The sequence below is a fragment of the Lycium ferocissimum genome, chromosome 11, assembly GCF_029784015.1.
Source record: "Lycium ferocissimum isolate CSIRO_LF1 chromosome 11, AGI_CSIRO_Lferr_CH_V1, whole genome shotgun sequence".
NCBI lineage: Eukaryota > Viridiplantae > Streptophyta > Magnoliopsida > Solanales > Solanaceae > Lycium > Lycium ferocissimum.
The window spans coordinates 45,739,107-45,752,862 of NC_081352.1; the positions used below are offsets into that span (position 1 = coordinate 45,739,107).

Genomic DNA, 13,756 nt, shown 5'->3' on the forward strand with positions numbered 1-13,756 from the left:
TTTTTTTTATACTTATGCCAAGTCTGATATGAATTCTCGACACTTTTGATGCAATATATTCTGATATATTTTTTTTATATATTTATACTGTATTTAATTGATTCAATATGTACTATTTGAATTGTATTATGTAGCTACACTCTGGCATGCTGGTCGCCAGAATGTAAATGGAAATTCGAGCGTCGAGAATTGGGGATTCGAAATGTTCGGGTTAGATCTTTCGATGACGAACATATGTGTCCGTTGAAGGACAAGGTGTATTCACAAAGGCGGGCAACAAGTTGGTTTATTGGAGAAGCGGTTGTGAAGGCGAAAATAACTAACCATAAAAGGAAGGTCACACACAGGGATATAATAGATGATGTTAAGAATGAATTCGGCGTAGATGTTTCTTATATGATGGCATGGAGAGCTAGAGAGAAGGCTATAAAAGATTTCGAGAGGTGATCCGGCTGATTCATACAAGAAGTTGCCGGCATATATATACATACTTGATAAAACGTATCCGGATCGCTCGTTAAAATGCATAAATCACCGTAAAATGAGTTTATGTATTTGTTTGTAGCACTCAAAGCATTCATAAAGGGATTCGAGTGTTGTAGACCAATAGTTGTAGTGGATGGTGCACACCTTAAATCAACGTATAATGGTACATTTGTGTCGGCAAGTACTTTGGATGGAGCAGGTATGTGTAATTCTATTCTACGAATGTTTTTTTTTATAAATACAACATTATGCATATTGATTTGCAAATAAAGCGCTAAAAACATACTGGGATGTATTGTTTGGTGTAAATTTGTGAATATTATATGATGAAATACACTGTAAATATGAGGTAAATATATTGTAAATATATACTGTTGTTTTATAAATGATGGTGCTAAAAATACAGTGTGAGATCAAATTCAGTTGAAATATGTTTTGAATATAATATAAATATAAACTGATTTTTGTAGGTAATATCCTACCACTAGCGTATGGTGTGATAGATTCTGAGAATAATAAGTCGTGGACGTGGTTCTTTGAACTGTTCAAGCAGGCTTATGGTGTTAGGCAAAATATGTGTGTCGTGTCCGATAGACATGAAAGCATAATACACGCGCTTTCTAAGGTGTATCCTCTTCGTTCCTCATTTGGCTTGTGTATGGCATTTGTGGAAAAATGTGACAAAGCAATACACAACAAACGGTGAGGTGTTGAGTCCTATATTTTATTCACTAGCGAAAGCATACGACGATGAGTTCGATAAATTGATGGAGAAGATTGGGAATGTTGATATTCGGGTAAAACGATACCTAGAAGATCTTTGGAAGAGATAAATGGTCTAGGCTTTATTCACTGTTAATAGAGGATGGACAATGACTTCGAATATAGCCGAATGTATTAATGGAAAACCAAGGTTCTTTGCAAGAGAGTTACATATTTTTGATTTCCTTGAAGAAGTGAGGAAGATGTTTGGTAGATGGAATTGCACAAATAGAAAAAATGGTACCTATACATTCACAACACTGATGAGGCGGTATCAAGAGATGTTGTCGATCAACGAGTACAAATCAATACGAATGAGGGTAACTTTGTTTGCAACACAAAAATTTAATCTACATTTTTACTATATGTAATGTATATTTATATATATTCCTAATATGGTAAAACTGCTCGGTAATGCTTGTTTATTTGTTAAATGGTTCTCAGGTTGAAGCGTCAACTGAATATGTGTACACAGTGAATGATGGACCGAGGCGTTTCATAATAGATTTGAAGAAGAAAACTTGCAGCTGCAGGATGTTCCAACTAGACGAGATACCGTGTTCTCATGCATGGGCAGTATTGAAGAATAAAAATTTGACTGCTGATGTATATTGTTCGATTTATTCAAGCCGGAAACAGATTGTGAACACATATGATGTGCCGCTTGATCCTCTTCCCGATGAGACCGAGTGGAATGTTCCTAAAAGTATATTAGATGAAGTTGTTATGCCACCGATCTATAAGAGACCCCCCGGGAGGCCAAAAAGAAGAGGGACAAGCCATTACGGGAGTTGATGATTGGTAAACGCAAATTCGTGCGGTAAATGTGGACGTCTTGGTCATAATAGGCGTTCGTGTGATAATCCGCCGCTCAATAAGAAGAATAAATAAGTCCATTTTGATTTTATTTGTTAAGACAATTCTACTTTAAATTTCAGTTAAAAATAAAAAATGAATTCATCTTGAATTCATATCGTTCTAGTATGATTGTATTTCACATCGTTGAACATCCGATGTTTTTCAATGTAATGCTATATTGGTGGTTAAATTTGGAAAGTTATGCCGGTGGGGGCATACTTTTAATGGGCAAACTTTTATGCTGGACCCGGCATAACTTTGTGAAGGAATTATCAAAGTTATGCGGACCCGATACTTATGCCAATTCTGCCCATAAGGCATAAGTATGCCGGGTACGGCATAACTTTGGTAATTCCTTTACAAATTTATGCCGGTGGGGGCATACTTTTAATGGACAAACTTTTATGCCGGACCCGGCATAAACTTGTGAAGGAATTATCAAAGTTATGCGGACCCGGCATACTTATGCCAAGTCCGCCCATAAGGCATAAGTATGCGGTCCGCATAACTTTGGTAATTCCTTCACAAGTGTATGCCGTTGGGGGCATAGCGAAATTTAAACTCTGCCTTGTGAATTTTTTTTAATATTTGTTTTTCGTATATATTTTGGCTATATTTTAGTTGTATTTTGTCTGATCTGGTAGATAATACTTATTCTGGTTTACTGTTAACTATATTTGATATATATTTTATATATATTTGAAGTGTATTTAGATGAAATTTTAACTTTTGTAACACACTGTACATTAAAAAATGGACTTATGAAATATATCTGAGTTATATTTTATGTATATTTCGATTTGTATTTAATCGGTTAGATATCTTGCTTTGTTAAATGAATACATTTCACGTAAAATGAAAAATGGAATGTATACATTGAAAAAATAACATACTTGAAAGAAACAACAATATAAAAACCATAAGGTGGTGTTCAATATTAATCATCCTAAAAAAGATTGCTGCACATGAAACGATATGTCCAAAATTAAAAAACAGCAACAAAAGTCGCAACCAACTACGCTATTGTTCAACATGAAAATCAAAAACACAAAAGACTTGGTGGCCTAATCAAGATCCTGTTTATCAACTGCATCGTAATCAACCGCCGGTCTAATTGGTCTTGGAGGTCGCTCGTTATCACTTGACGCATTGTTGTTTGACTTATCCCATGCATAGTCGCATAAAAGGGCGCCGTATCTCATACGGAGTAACTTTGCATCGAATTCGGTTGGGATGACCGCACTTGAGCTCGTGTATTCGGCGAAGGCGGCCACATACACACCACAATCCCCGGAACAAAAATGATCAAAAAATTTACTTATCAAAAAACCACGATAAAAAAAGATGTATTTATTGTGTTTTTTATTGGAAGAGATTCTTACATGCTAGATGGAGCTTGTTGCGGGAGATTGTCTACATTCACAATGTCAAAGTTGTCGGTTTGTTCTCTATTTCTGTAAGAAGGATGTGTGGCAAAATCTATATCCGCCTTCTTCTCATAGAAATCAGTCATTTGTAGACTGTGTGTCACTAGAGTAGCCAACATTTTCACTCCGACTCTAACGACAGCATCATGCCCTGCAGCTCGGTATGAGTTGTATACGTAGATGGACCTGTTTGTAAAAAGAAACAATAAGAAAAAAACAAACATATAAAATTTGTAGAAAAATGAATGATCTTTTCATTGGATGAGAGCAGACCTGTCAGTGAATGATATCACAACCAAAATCCAGATTTTCCTCTTTTATGTTGACGGAATTAGTACGTTGTCAACAAGATATACCATGGTACATTAGCCAACGAAACTTTTTGTGCCGTTAATGTACTCACACAGGTTCATCTTCCTTCTCGGCGACACATGTGGATGAATCAGGGTTTTCCCAAGATTTGTAAATTTCAGCAACTAAAGTGTGAAAAATACAACTGGCAGTGGTGAATCTATAGTTGCTGTTATTGTGATACTTCCCCTTCTTGCGTAGGTAGTAGAAAATAACATCAATATGCTGTAAAAACATCAATTCAATGACTATAATCAACACTATGTTCAAAACAAATATTGCTGTATATATAGTAAATATAGTGCAATATACTCTTATATATAGTAAAAATACAATTTCGTATACACAAGATCTTGTCTTGAACTAGTAAATTAATGTCTGTATATTAAATATAGTGCAAGTATAATGATGACAATATTCTATAAATACAAGTTGTGACAATAAGTACCTCAACCTACTCCGTCAACCTAAAACAATAAAAACATGGTTCAAATGAATTTAAAGGCATCAAAGAAAACTATACACATATACACATATATAGTAATCAAAAGTTAAAAGTTTCAGTTAAATGTAGAGAAAATATATGGTAAATATGCCTATATTTTTTACAATATATGTCAAATATTGTAAAAAATATACTCTAGATACATCACATTGTAATTCTATTATAAAACATAAAAAAATTAGATAACAAGCAGAAAGATATCAAAACCTCATCAGTCCAAAGTTGCCCATCCATAGATAACAAGTAGAACCAGTTTTTTTGTCGGCTACGTAACGCCTAAATGAAACCGAAGTTCGGCATCCGCAAGATCGAGTCCTTCCTTGTTCTTTCGTAATGATTTTCATTTGGCTTCCGTATATCAACAATGGAAAGAACATACGTTAAGTTTATTGATAATTGAATTACGGAAAAATAAAAAAACAAGTTGTGACAATAAGTACCTTTTGTCATGCGATTTCAATAGATCCTTCTCAAGCCACTTTTGATATTCTTGAAGAAACGAAGTATCTAACGGGGCATTTATAGGGTGGTCAACAAATGGGTGTTTTTTCTGATAAATGCAAGGACTGATATTTTTGGCAGAAGAACCCGCTGAGCTAAAATTGGGACAATAAGGGGACAGGTTATATTTGCTTGGTTTCCTTTCTCGGGCAGCACCTCGGATGGACAATGATCTGTTTTTCGAGTTTGAAAACTCGGCCTCACCACTTGAGCTTTGACCCGCATTTGGTTGTACAGGAACTTGTTGTCCAGTTTCATCACTTGAACTGTGTCCAACGATCGGTTACTTGCTGTTCAGTTTCATTAGTTAAACTTTGTCCAGTTGTTGGTTGTACTCCAAGTTGGATTGGTATCCGAGAATCGTGAATCATCCACCGAGACATGGTTACCGGTTATTGTCCACATTCGAGAGGAGTCCTTAAACTTGACAAATCGGTTTGATCATCGCGTGGTACCGGAGGAGGACCGAGAGGAATAACACATGCTAAAGGGCAGTTGATTAGCAAGTCCGCTACCATTTCCTCTGATGCGGTAAATTCAGCATTAGCATTCTCCATATCGCTGATTTGCTGAGATTCCTAAAATAAAAAACAAGAAAAAAACGACTGGTGTTTGTCAATTATTGCTTATCAAAACGACATTTTAGTACTTAAAAGCCACATTTCAGTACTTACATCAAAATTTAAATGGATTGGTGTTATGGGAACTCCATCTCGTTTGTGCATCACTTTTAACTCCGATTTCTTTATCCACATCAACAACAACAAACCGGATCATTAATTGGCAACCCAACTCCCGCAACCTAAAACAATAAAAACATGGTTCAAATGAATTTAAAGGCATCAAAAAACAGATACACATATACACATATATAGTATCGCTTTAAAAGTTAAAAGTTTCGATTAAATATAGAGAAAATATATGGTAAATATGTCCGAAATATAGTAAACGAAACCAATAAGTAAAAAGAACATAATAATCAAAATACAATTAAAATACAGCCACAACATATATGAAAAACTAATATTAAAATATCAATCCAAAACAAATATAGCACCGCTAGTATATATAAACACAATCATAACAAAAATAGCACAAATAGATACATCAAAAAGGACACTACTAACAAATCACCATGTGAAAACTATATATGTAAATACACTATAGGTAAAAATCCAATATTGTCACTTTGAATAATATACTGCAAATATAGAAAAGTGAAAGAAAAAATGAGTACCACTGGATGACTCCTCTGCGCGGAAGTGGCACCACCACCTTGATTCTCTTTGGTTGAAAGCTTTACTGTACCGCCACTTTGATTGCCTTGATAAATCCCACCATCACTATGTAAGTCGACTTTTAACATTGTGTCGCCGACCTTTAAAATTTTCCAAAACAAAATATAAAGTCTTCCAATAAATATATCAAAATAACTTAAAAAGTAAATAATTTCCATTTTTAGTGTTGATTTTTACCTTATCTGGTGTTTGATTGCCCTTTATTGCATCTAACAACTTTTTGAAGTAGTTATCCATGTAGTCAAACACCTACGCTTTGAAAGATAAAAAATAGAATTAGAATCGTTAATTACTTGACACAAGCAATATGAAGTAAAAAAAACATATTGAAAACAAAACGCCTACTTCTTTCTTGAAAATCCGAATCTCTTCCCTTATCAGATTAAACTCATCCGTTCGGTGCCGTAGGTGCATCTTGTTTCCTTGTCCCTTTTATCCCGATTCCTTCCGTGATGGTTGTTTCTGGAAGGAGGAACAGAAACCGGAAATCGCGTCCGTTTCTTGCCTCGCGGGGAATCGAATTGGCACTCCTTTGTTCGTTTGCCACCGACGACGCGGTGGTGTGGTACTAAAATCATCGTAATCATCGTCTACCAAATCGCATCATGTACACCATCAACTCCATGTTTGACGTCCGGTATGTCATGTGCAACAGAGGCAATTTAAGAGTTTCCAACTCATGGGGTGTTGGCACAACTTCCTCAAATCTACAGATCGTGAACAACAAAATATAGAAACTATATTACCGTATATATCTACATTGGTAACATACTAAAAATATGAGGAAAATATAGTCAAAATATATTGATCACAAATGACTTATTTCATAAATATAGACAAAATATAATCAAAATATAGCATGTAAAACAAACATATTAAAACGCTTAAATGGTAAAAGACACAAAACTGTTAAAAGACTGTTTTACCGGATTTTTATCGTCTCTGAACATGCCATCCATCAATTTCTTGAATTCTGGTTTTCCTTCCGTAGTCCGCCAGTTCAAAATTCTAGGAATTAAATTCCCCGTCTTAACTGCAATGGTGGACGGGACTTTTGAGCAACATTCATACAGCCATACTTGCATAGCAAGCGGCAAACCATGAATCCTATAATATTTCTTAAAACCAAAGATATTTACGCCGATGCTTACAACCAACTCTCTAAACGAATCTTTACCCCAAGGATACTCATTATATCTCCCGTCCTCTACAACATCAAAATGGATCCTTGGTATGTTTGTTGAGTTCGGCTCACCACAATGTACCCACGTATTTATGAAATACAATATTGCCATCTTGACCGCGTCATCCCCTTTATCATCCCGCATACCTTGTTGAAACACTCAATAAGCTCGTGTCTTTTAACCGGCAATTGATTCTCCCCGATTTCTACCAAAATACTCCGCCATAAGCCTATTCGGTTTTGAGTTATCATAAACAAAATCATTTTCATCGTATACACAATCTAGCCCGATGATCGGTGCAAATTCTCTAAGGCCAAAACGCGAAACTTTACCATTTATTTCAAATGTAAAGCACCTATATGTACCGCCCTAAGTTCTTTGACCATAAAGCACCGAAAAATGTGCTTGTACATCCAATTGCTGCATTCTGAGATATTTACCAAAACAAGAATTCCTAAACATATCCATCTGTGGATCTGTTAGTTTGCCTCTAATATCTTGCATTACATTAACATTCGTGTATCTACACATAGATGGTGCCACAAAGAAAGCTTGGTAACCAAAAATTTAGATACCGAAACAACATGCCAAAAAACACGTATGATTAACATATATCGACTAAATGTACTTAAAAATATATACACAAAATAACTCACACAACAAAATAATAACCGAATGTACTTAAAAATCTTAAAAATCAACGTAATAACTCGTCAACAAAATATACACAAAAATAATCGAATGTACTTAAAAATCTTAAAAAATCACGCTTATGGTGAAGAAAAAATACGCACGAAATAATGAAGAAACAAGTGTAAAAAAAAACACGAAAATATACTTAAAATGCACACAAAATATAGATCTCGTTTAATTCATAGATCCGTAATAACCGAACAAAAAAAAAAGAACTAAATATACCGAAAATACAACAAAAATATACCTCTTCATCATCATCCTCATCCACATTACGTTTGGCTTTAGCAATTTTCTTGCCCTTAACATTAACAACATTGTCACCAAATTTTCTCTTCTTTTGTTTCTCCATTTGAGAAACATTTTTCAATTTTTCTTGTTGTTTACTCTTCGAATCAACATATTCCTTATAATGCCTAGGATCGTTAATTCTTTTTGAACGATTCTCGGATAAGAGCTCGCAATGGCGAGTTTGATGTTGAGAAATTCCCAAAGAAAAATTAGGAATCGCAAATTCGGGTTCTATACCGTATTTCTCATCGAGTAGCGACTTTCTTAGTCATTCCAATTGAATCTAAGAAAAAACAACCAAGAACAAACACCGATAGTTACTTACTTAGACTTGCATTCCCGATTCAAACGAAAAAAAAAAAACCCAAAATATAGGTTAAATACACCGTAAAAAATAAAAATCGTATAGAATCTTACTTTATTTTGGGAATTAGATTTGAAACGTGAGAGAAATCAATGAGTAGTTAATTAGAGATATAAAAGGAAGTTGAATAATTGAAAAACTGATTTGAAATTGGATGAAAGTAATGGATATGGTGAATAATGGCGTCTATTTAGGATGAAGGAGAGAGACACGTTTTTTTTTTTGCTTAAATTTAGGGGAGTGGGAAGTTATCAGATGAGTGGTAAAAACATGGTAGCTATGTGAAGTAAATATGATATATTTTAGCTACTAAATATAATTATTGAAAAGTTTAGTTATGTTCCATAAATAGGTAATAATGGAACCTATGCCAAGTAAATTTTACTTTGAAAAATGGGTGCTTTTAATTGTATTCAGGAGTAAATTACTGCTTTCGTAGCCATCATGCAGAGAGAGTAGTTTAAAATTTTAGGTTATGTTCTCCGTTCACTTGCTTTGTTGAGTTCTTTTTTGATAGAGAGTATTTTTTAGTAAAATTTGATTTCATTATAAAATGTATAACATTATTTATTTAGAACATATTTTAATTTTTCAATGACGACTGCGCGAAGCGCGGGCAAATAAACTAGTATGTATATAATTTAACATCGATACTTATGTGCCTTAATATTTAAACCAAATTAAGTGACTCTATTGAACACCCACAAATTTGATGGAATGAATAATTTTAAGTGGAATTTCCTAGGCCTTGTTGAAGAAAAAAACAGTAACATTTGAAGTTAATCTCGTCTAATACATATGTGGCCCCCTAAACTTGTCTCTTTTTTCCATGTTGACACCTCAACTAAGTGTTGTTCCTATTGAACCCCTGAACTCGTCCCAAGTATATCTATCAAACCCCCAAAATCTGATTTTTATTAGAAGTAGAAATTAAATTAGGGAAATGAAGGTGGAGTAATATTTTAGACATGTGGTAAGCTATTCTTTAGGTCATGGATGTGTCCGTTTTTGCTGGTTCTGCTCTTTCACTGCGAGCTTAATTAAGAGCTACTCTTTAGGGGGTTTGATAGACATACTTGGGACGAATTCAGGAATTCAATAGGAACAATACTTAGTTGAGGTGTCAAAATGAAAAAAATGGACAAATTCAAGCGACCGCACATGTATTAAGCCTAGACGTATCATAAAGACGATGGCCCATTTGCCATGCCATTACACAATGGCAACATTAATATTGGGTAGTGTCGGTAGTAGTGTTGGATCAGCGTTGACGGAGAATTTCGATCTAAAGAAATACTCATTTCGTCCCAATTTATGCAGACGTGTTTCAAATTTTAACAGTCAAATAAGTTTTTTTTTTTTTAATCACATCTTTTCATATACCTTTTAAATAGTTTGACGTTAATAGTACTTTTTTTTTTGTAGGTTCTAAATTAAATATGTAAATCTTATTTCAAAAAATTTAAGGATTTCATGTCTGAATTCAAGATCAAAATTTATAAATTTAATTATCGAAATACGAATGGTGTCACGTAAACGAGGGAGTAAAAGACCGTAGAGATAGTCTATATACCTCGTAATCCTTTTGACTAATTCTATTGGTTCATTTATTGTTCCCGCCAGTTCCCCAACGGTTCCCCAACGTTCAAACGCGTCAAATAACTATGCATGCAGCTTTGCACATTACTGACATTAATGGCTTCAACTGAACAATAATATCCTAAACTTGTCAACTTGGCTGGTCCAGCAAGCCTATATAAATTCATAGACTGTGAGTGAGGAAGAGCAGTACAAGTAATCTGATATATCTGAGAACCTTTGTGACCATAGTCATGGGTTCTTCTTCTCATAAGTGGGTTGCAGGGTTACTTATTTTTTTGTGCATTTTCTTGGAATTAAGTGCCATCACTTTTGGTGATGACAAGCTTAACGAGGCGAGGTGGGGCAATGATAATGGTTGTAGATATGGTAGGAGAGGCTGTGGTGGGCGTGGGGGATATGGCGGACGTGGTGGATATGGAGGACGCGGTGGACGTGGTGGATATGGAGGACGCGGTGGACGTGGTCCAGGGTTTGGTGGTGGTAGAGGTGCAGGAGGAGGGTTTGGAGGCGGAGCTGGTGGAGGAGGAGGTCTAGGGGGAGGAGGAGGTCTTGGTGGAGGAGCAGGTGGTGGAGGTGGACTAGGTGGAGGAGGAGGTCTTGGAGGAGGAGCAGGTGGAGGTGTTGGTGGTGGAGCAGGTGGCGGTGTTGGTGGCGGAGCTGGTGGCGGCATTGGTGGTGGTGCAGGAGGAGGTGTTGGTGGAGGTGGTGGTGGAGGAGGAGGTGTTGGTGGAGGGTCAGGTCATGGTGGTGGATTTGGAGCTGGAGGAGGTGTAGGAGGTGGTGCAGGAGGAGGACTTGGTGGTGGAGCTGGTGGAGGCGGAGGTGGAGGTGGTGGGGGAGGTATTGGAGGTGGTTCCGGACATGGTGGAGGATTTGGAGCGGGAGGTGGTGTAGGTGGTGGTGTTGGAGGAGGTGCTGCAGGAGGTGGTGGCGGAGGAGGTGGTGGGGGTGGTGGAGGAGGAGGCGGTGGTCTTGGAGGAGGATCCGGCCATGGAGGTGGTTTCGGTGCTGGTGGAGGCGTAGGAGGAGGAGCTGGAGCTGGTGGAGGAGTAGGAGGAGGAGGTGGGTTTGGTGGCGGTGGTGGAGGTGGAGTAGGAGGAGGATCGGGTCATGGTGGTGGTTTTGGTGCAGGCGGAGGTGTAGGTGGTGGGGCCGGTGGAGGATTAGGAGGAGGAAAAGGAATAGGAGGTGGACATGGTGGAGGAATTGGAATTGGAGTTGGAATTGGTATAGGAGTTGGTGTTGGTGCTGGAGCTGGTCATGGTGTTGGGAGTGGATCTGGTGGTGGTGGCAATGGGAGATGATAAATATCGTAGCCTCATAGCTACATTTCGGCAGTACCAAGATGCATGTGTTATTTTAGTCGTTAAAGTTGTTAATTAAGCTACGGCTACTAAACAAATGAGTTTGTATGTTTGGCTTTCGTATGCATTGTATTTTCCTTAATTTCAAATGTATCATCCTCAGATTAAGAAAAGCAAGAAACTATGAAGATTAAACTACTTATTTCAAATGTATCATCCAATTGATGGTTTGTTCAAATAATCAACATGACTTCGTGTTGTCGATCCTATGGCGAGTGTTTCCTTTCTCTTCATCATTCCCTAAATGTAGTTCCCCCCCCCCCCCTCCCCAATCAACTACGTACTTAACAACTTTAGGTATATATGCTCAAGTTTATACCTTCCATTCTTTGGAATTTGAAATGTAGCTAAATCCACTTTGCAATTAAGGCATGTTTTTTCAGAAGGAAGTGCCATTGGCCAGCCATTTTTTTAATTAAGGAAATTCAAATTATACATAAGTAAATTCGGGAAGAAGCTGAAGGGATTTAACCTCCATTGTACATAAAAATTGACGTTGTATATACAATATAATTTTAAATACAAAGAAGGTTTGATCCCCTTTTGCCCCTAGCTCCGCCTGTTGGAAGATTATTATTGTTTATTAATGGTTAAGCTGGCTAGCAGTTTAAAGAATTTTGGTAGAATTTTCTAAAAATTGAGCTGCTTCTTAAAAAGTGAGTAGTGGATGGATCTCTCCTAGCAGTTAAGAGATTTTGGCAGAATTTATAAATGAAGCTGGAATAAATTATTTTGGTAGACATTCTTAAAATGTATAAATAAGAAACACCGGCGAAGAGTTATCATTATAAACAGCATTTATTTATCAAGTGCTGGCGGCTAGCCTTTACACAGACCATCAAATTGGACAACAAACCATATGCTACCAGTTTACTTTATTCTGAGGGACTGTTGTCATTGTTAATTACTCCCCCAATCAGTAATGTAAAATTGTAACATTACACTGAATAACAACATAATGAACAACCAAGTCAAAGTGAATAGTTTCAAAAGTTGCATATCCCCTAGCAAGCCTAAATTTTCTTGTACCACCAACCAGAGCCACTTCTCTTACTCTCTCAAACTGAGGACTAGCACCTTGTATTTCCAAAGTACTCCCTTTATGTTCTTCATTGGTAAAGATAATTGATATTAGCACATGAGAAATTTTGCCATCCAATGCAGAAGTAACATATATGCCCTGTGCTCTAGCAATTTCTGCCGAGTTCTTATCAAAGGCTTCTGTTATTGGATCATCAGTAACAAACACTGAACCAAATTTAGCAAAACTTAGGGGACCAACTTGATGGCCTGTTATTTGTAGCACAGTGGCATTTGGTCCACCGGACCAATCTTGAAAATAGAGTCTCATGTTTGTTTCTTTAATTTGGCCTAGTTCAGCCTTTGAGGTTATGAAAATTGTTAGAAGCAAAATGAGGATAGCTTGATTGAATCTGATGCCATGGGGATCTCGGGTTTGTTACTCTTGATTCTTTGGGTTTTCTGTGCTTTGATTTTTGGTGAAATTGATAGGTATTTATGCATTTGGGGGGGGGGGGGGGGGGTGTTTTTGTTTCAAGAACAAGAAATTTGAAGTATTTTATATTCTATTTGTTTGTTTTTTTTTTTTTTTTTTGGTAACTAACGATCTTTATTAATTACCAGAATAAATATTACAAATTTAGCTCAGCTATCACAGCCAGCTAAGGTCTAAAGTCAACACAACTACACTTAATTAATTTTATATTCTATTTGTTTCAATTTACGCAAAACTATTTTCTTTTAGCAAAAAGTATGACCCTTTCAATATTCGAAAATAAGATACCACAACTTAAATATTTCATTTTACACTTAATGAAAAATATTTATAGGCACACAAATATTATGCTATGTTTAAACTATAAGTTTCAAAACTCTTATAGTCTGCACAAATTATGTGGTGACATGTTCAAGACCAAAATTTTCAAATATGTTCACATAAAATGAAACGAACCGAGTATTTTATTCCCAACTTTGAGAAGGTTGTGAGAGTAGATGATCATAAGACTGAAACTTCTAACTTAAGTGTTAACATCTCAATGATAATAACTA

At 36.3% G+C, this 13,756-nt stretch overlaps 1 protein-coding gene and 1 pseudogene across 1 annotated transcript; one reads left to right on the top strand and one right to left on the bottom strand.

Moving 5' to 3' along the window:
- Positions 1 to 10,552: 10,552 nt before the first annotated feature.
- LOC132038405 (glycine-rich cell wall structural protein 1-like) lies at positions 10,553 to 11,626 on the top strand. The gene has a single exon (XM_059429079.1). The coding sequence runs from the start codon at positions 10,553 to 10,555 to the stop codon at positions 11,624 to 11,626; it is 1,074 nt and encodes a 357-aa protein (XP_059285062.1).
- Positions 11,627 to 12,476: 850 nt separating this feature from the next.
- On the bottom strand, positions 12,477 to 13,401 carry LOC132037636 (dirigent protein 1-like; annotated as a pseudogene).
- Positions 13,402 to 13,756: the final 355 nt, after the last annotated feature.

Coding starts and splice junctions, on each gene's coding strand:
- LOC132038405 (XM_059429079.1), top strand. CDS start 10,553: ATGGGTTCTTCTTCTCATAAGTGGGTTGCAGGGTTACTTATTTTTTTG.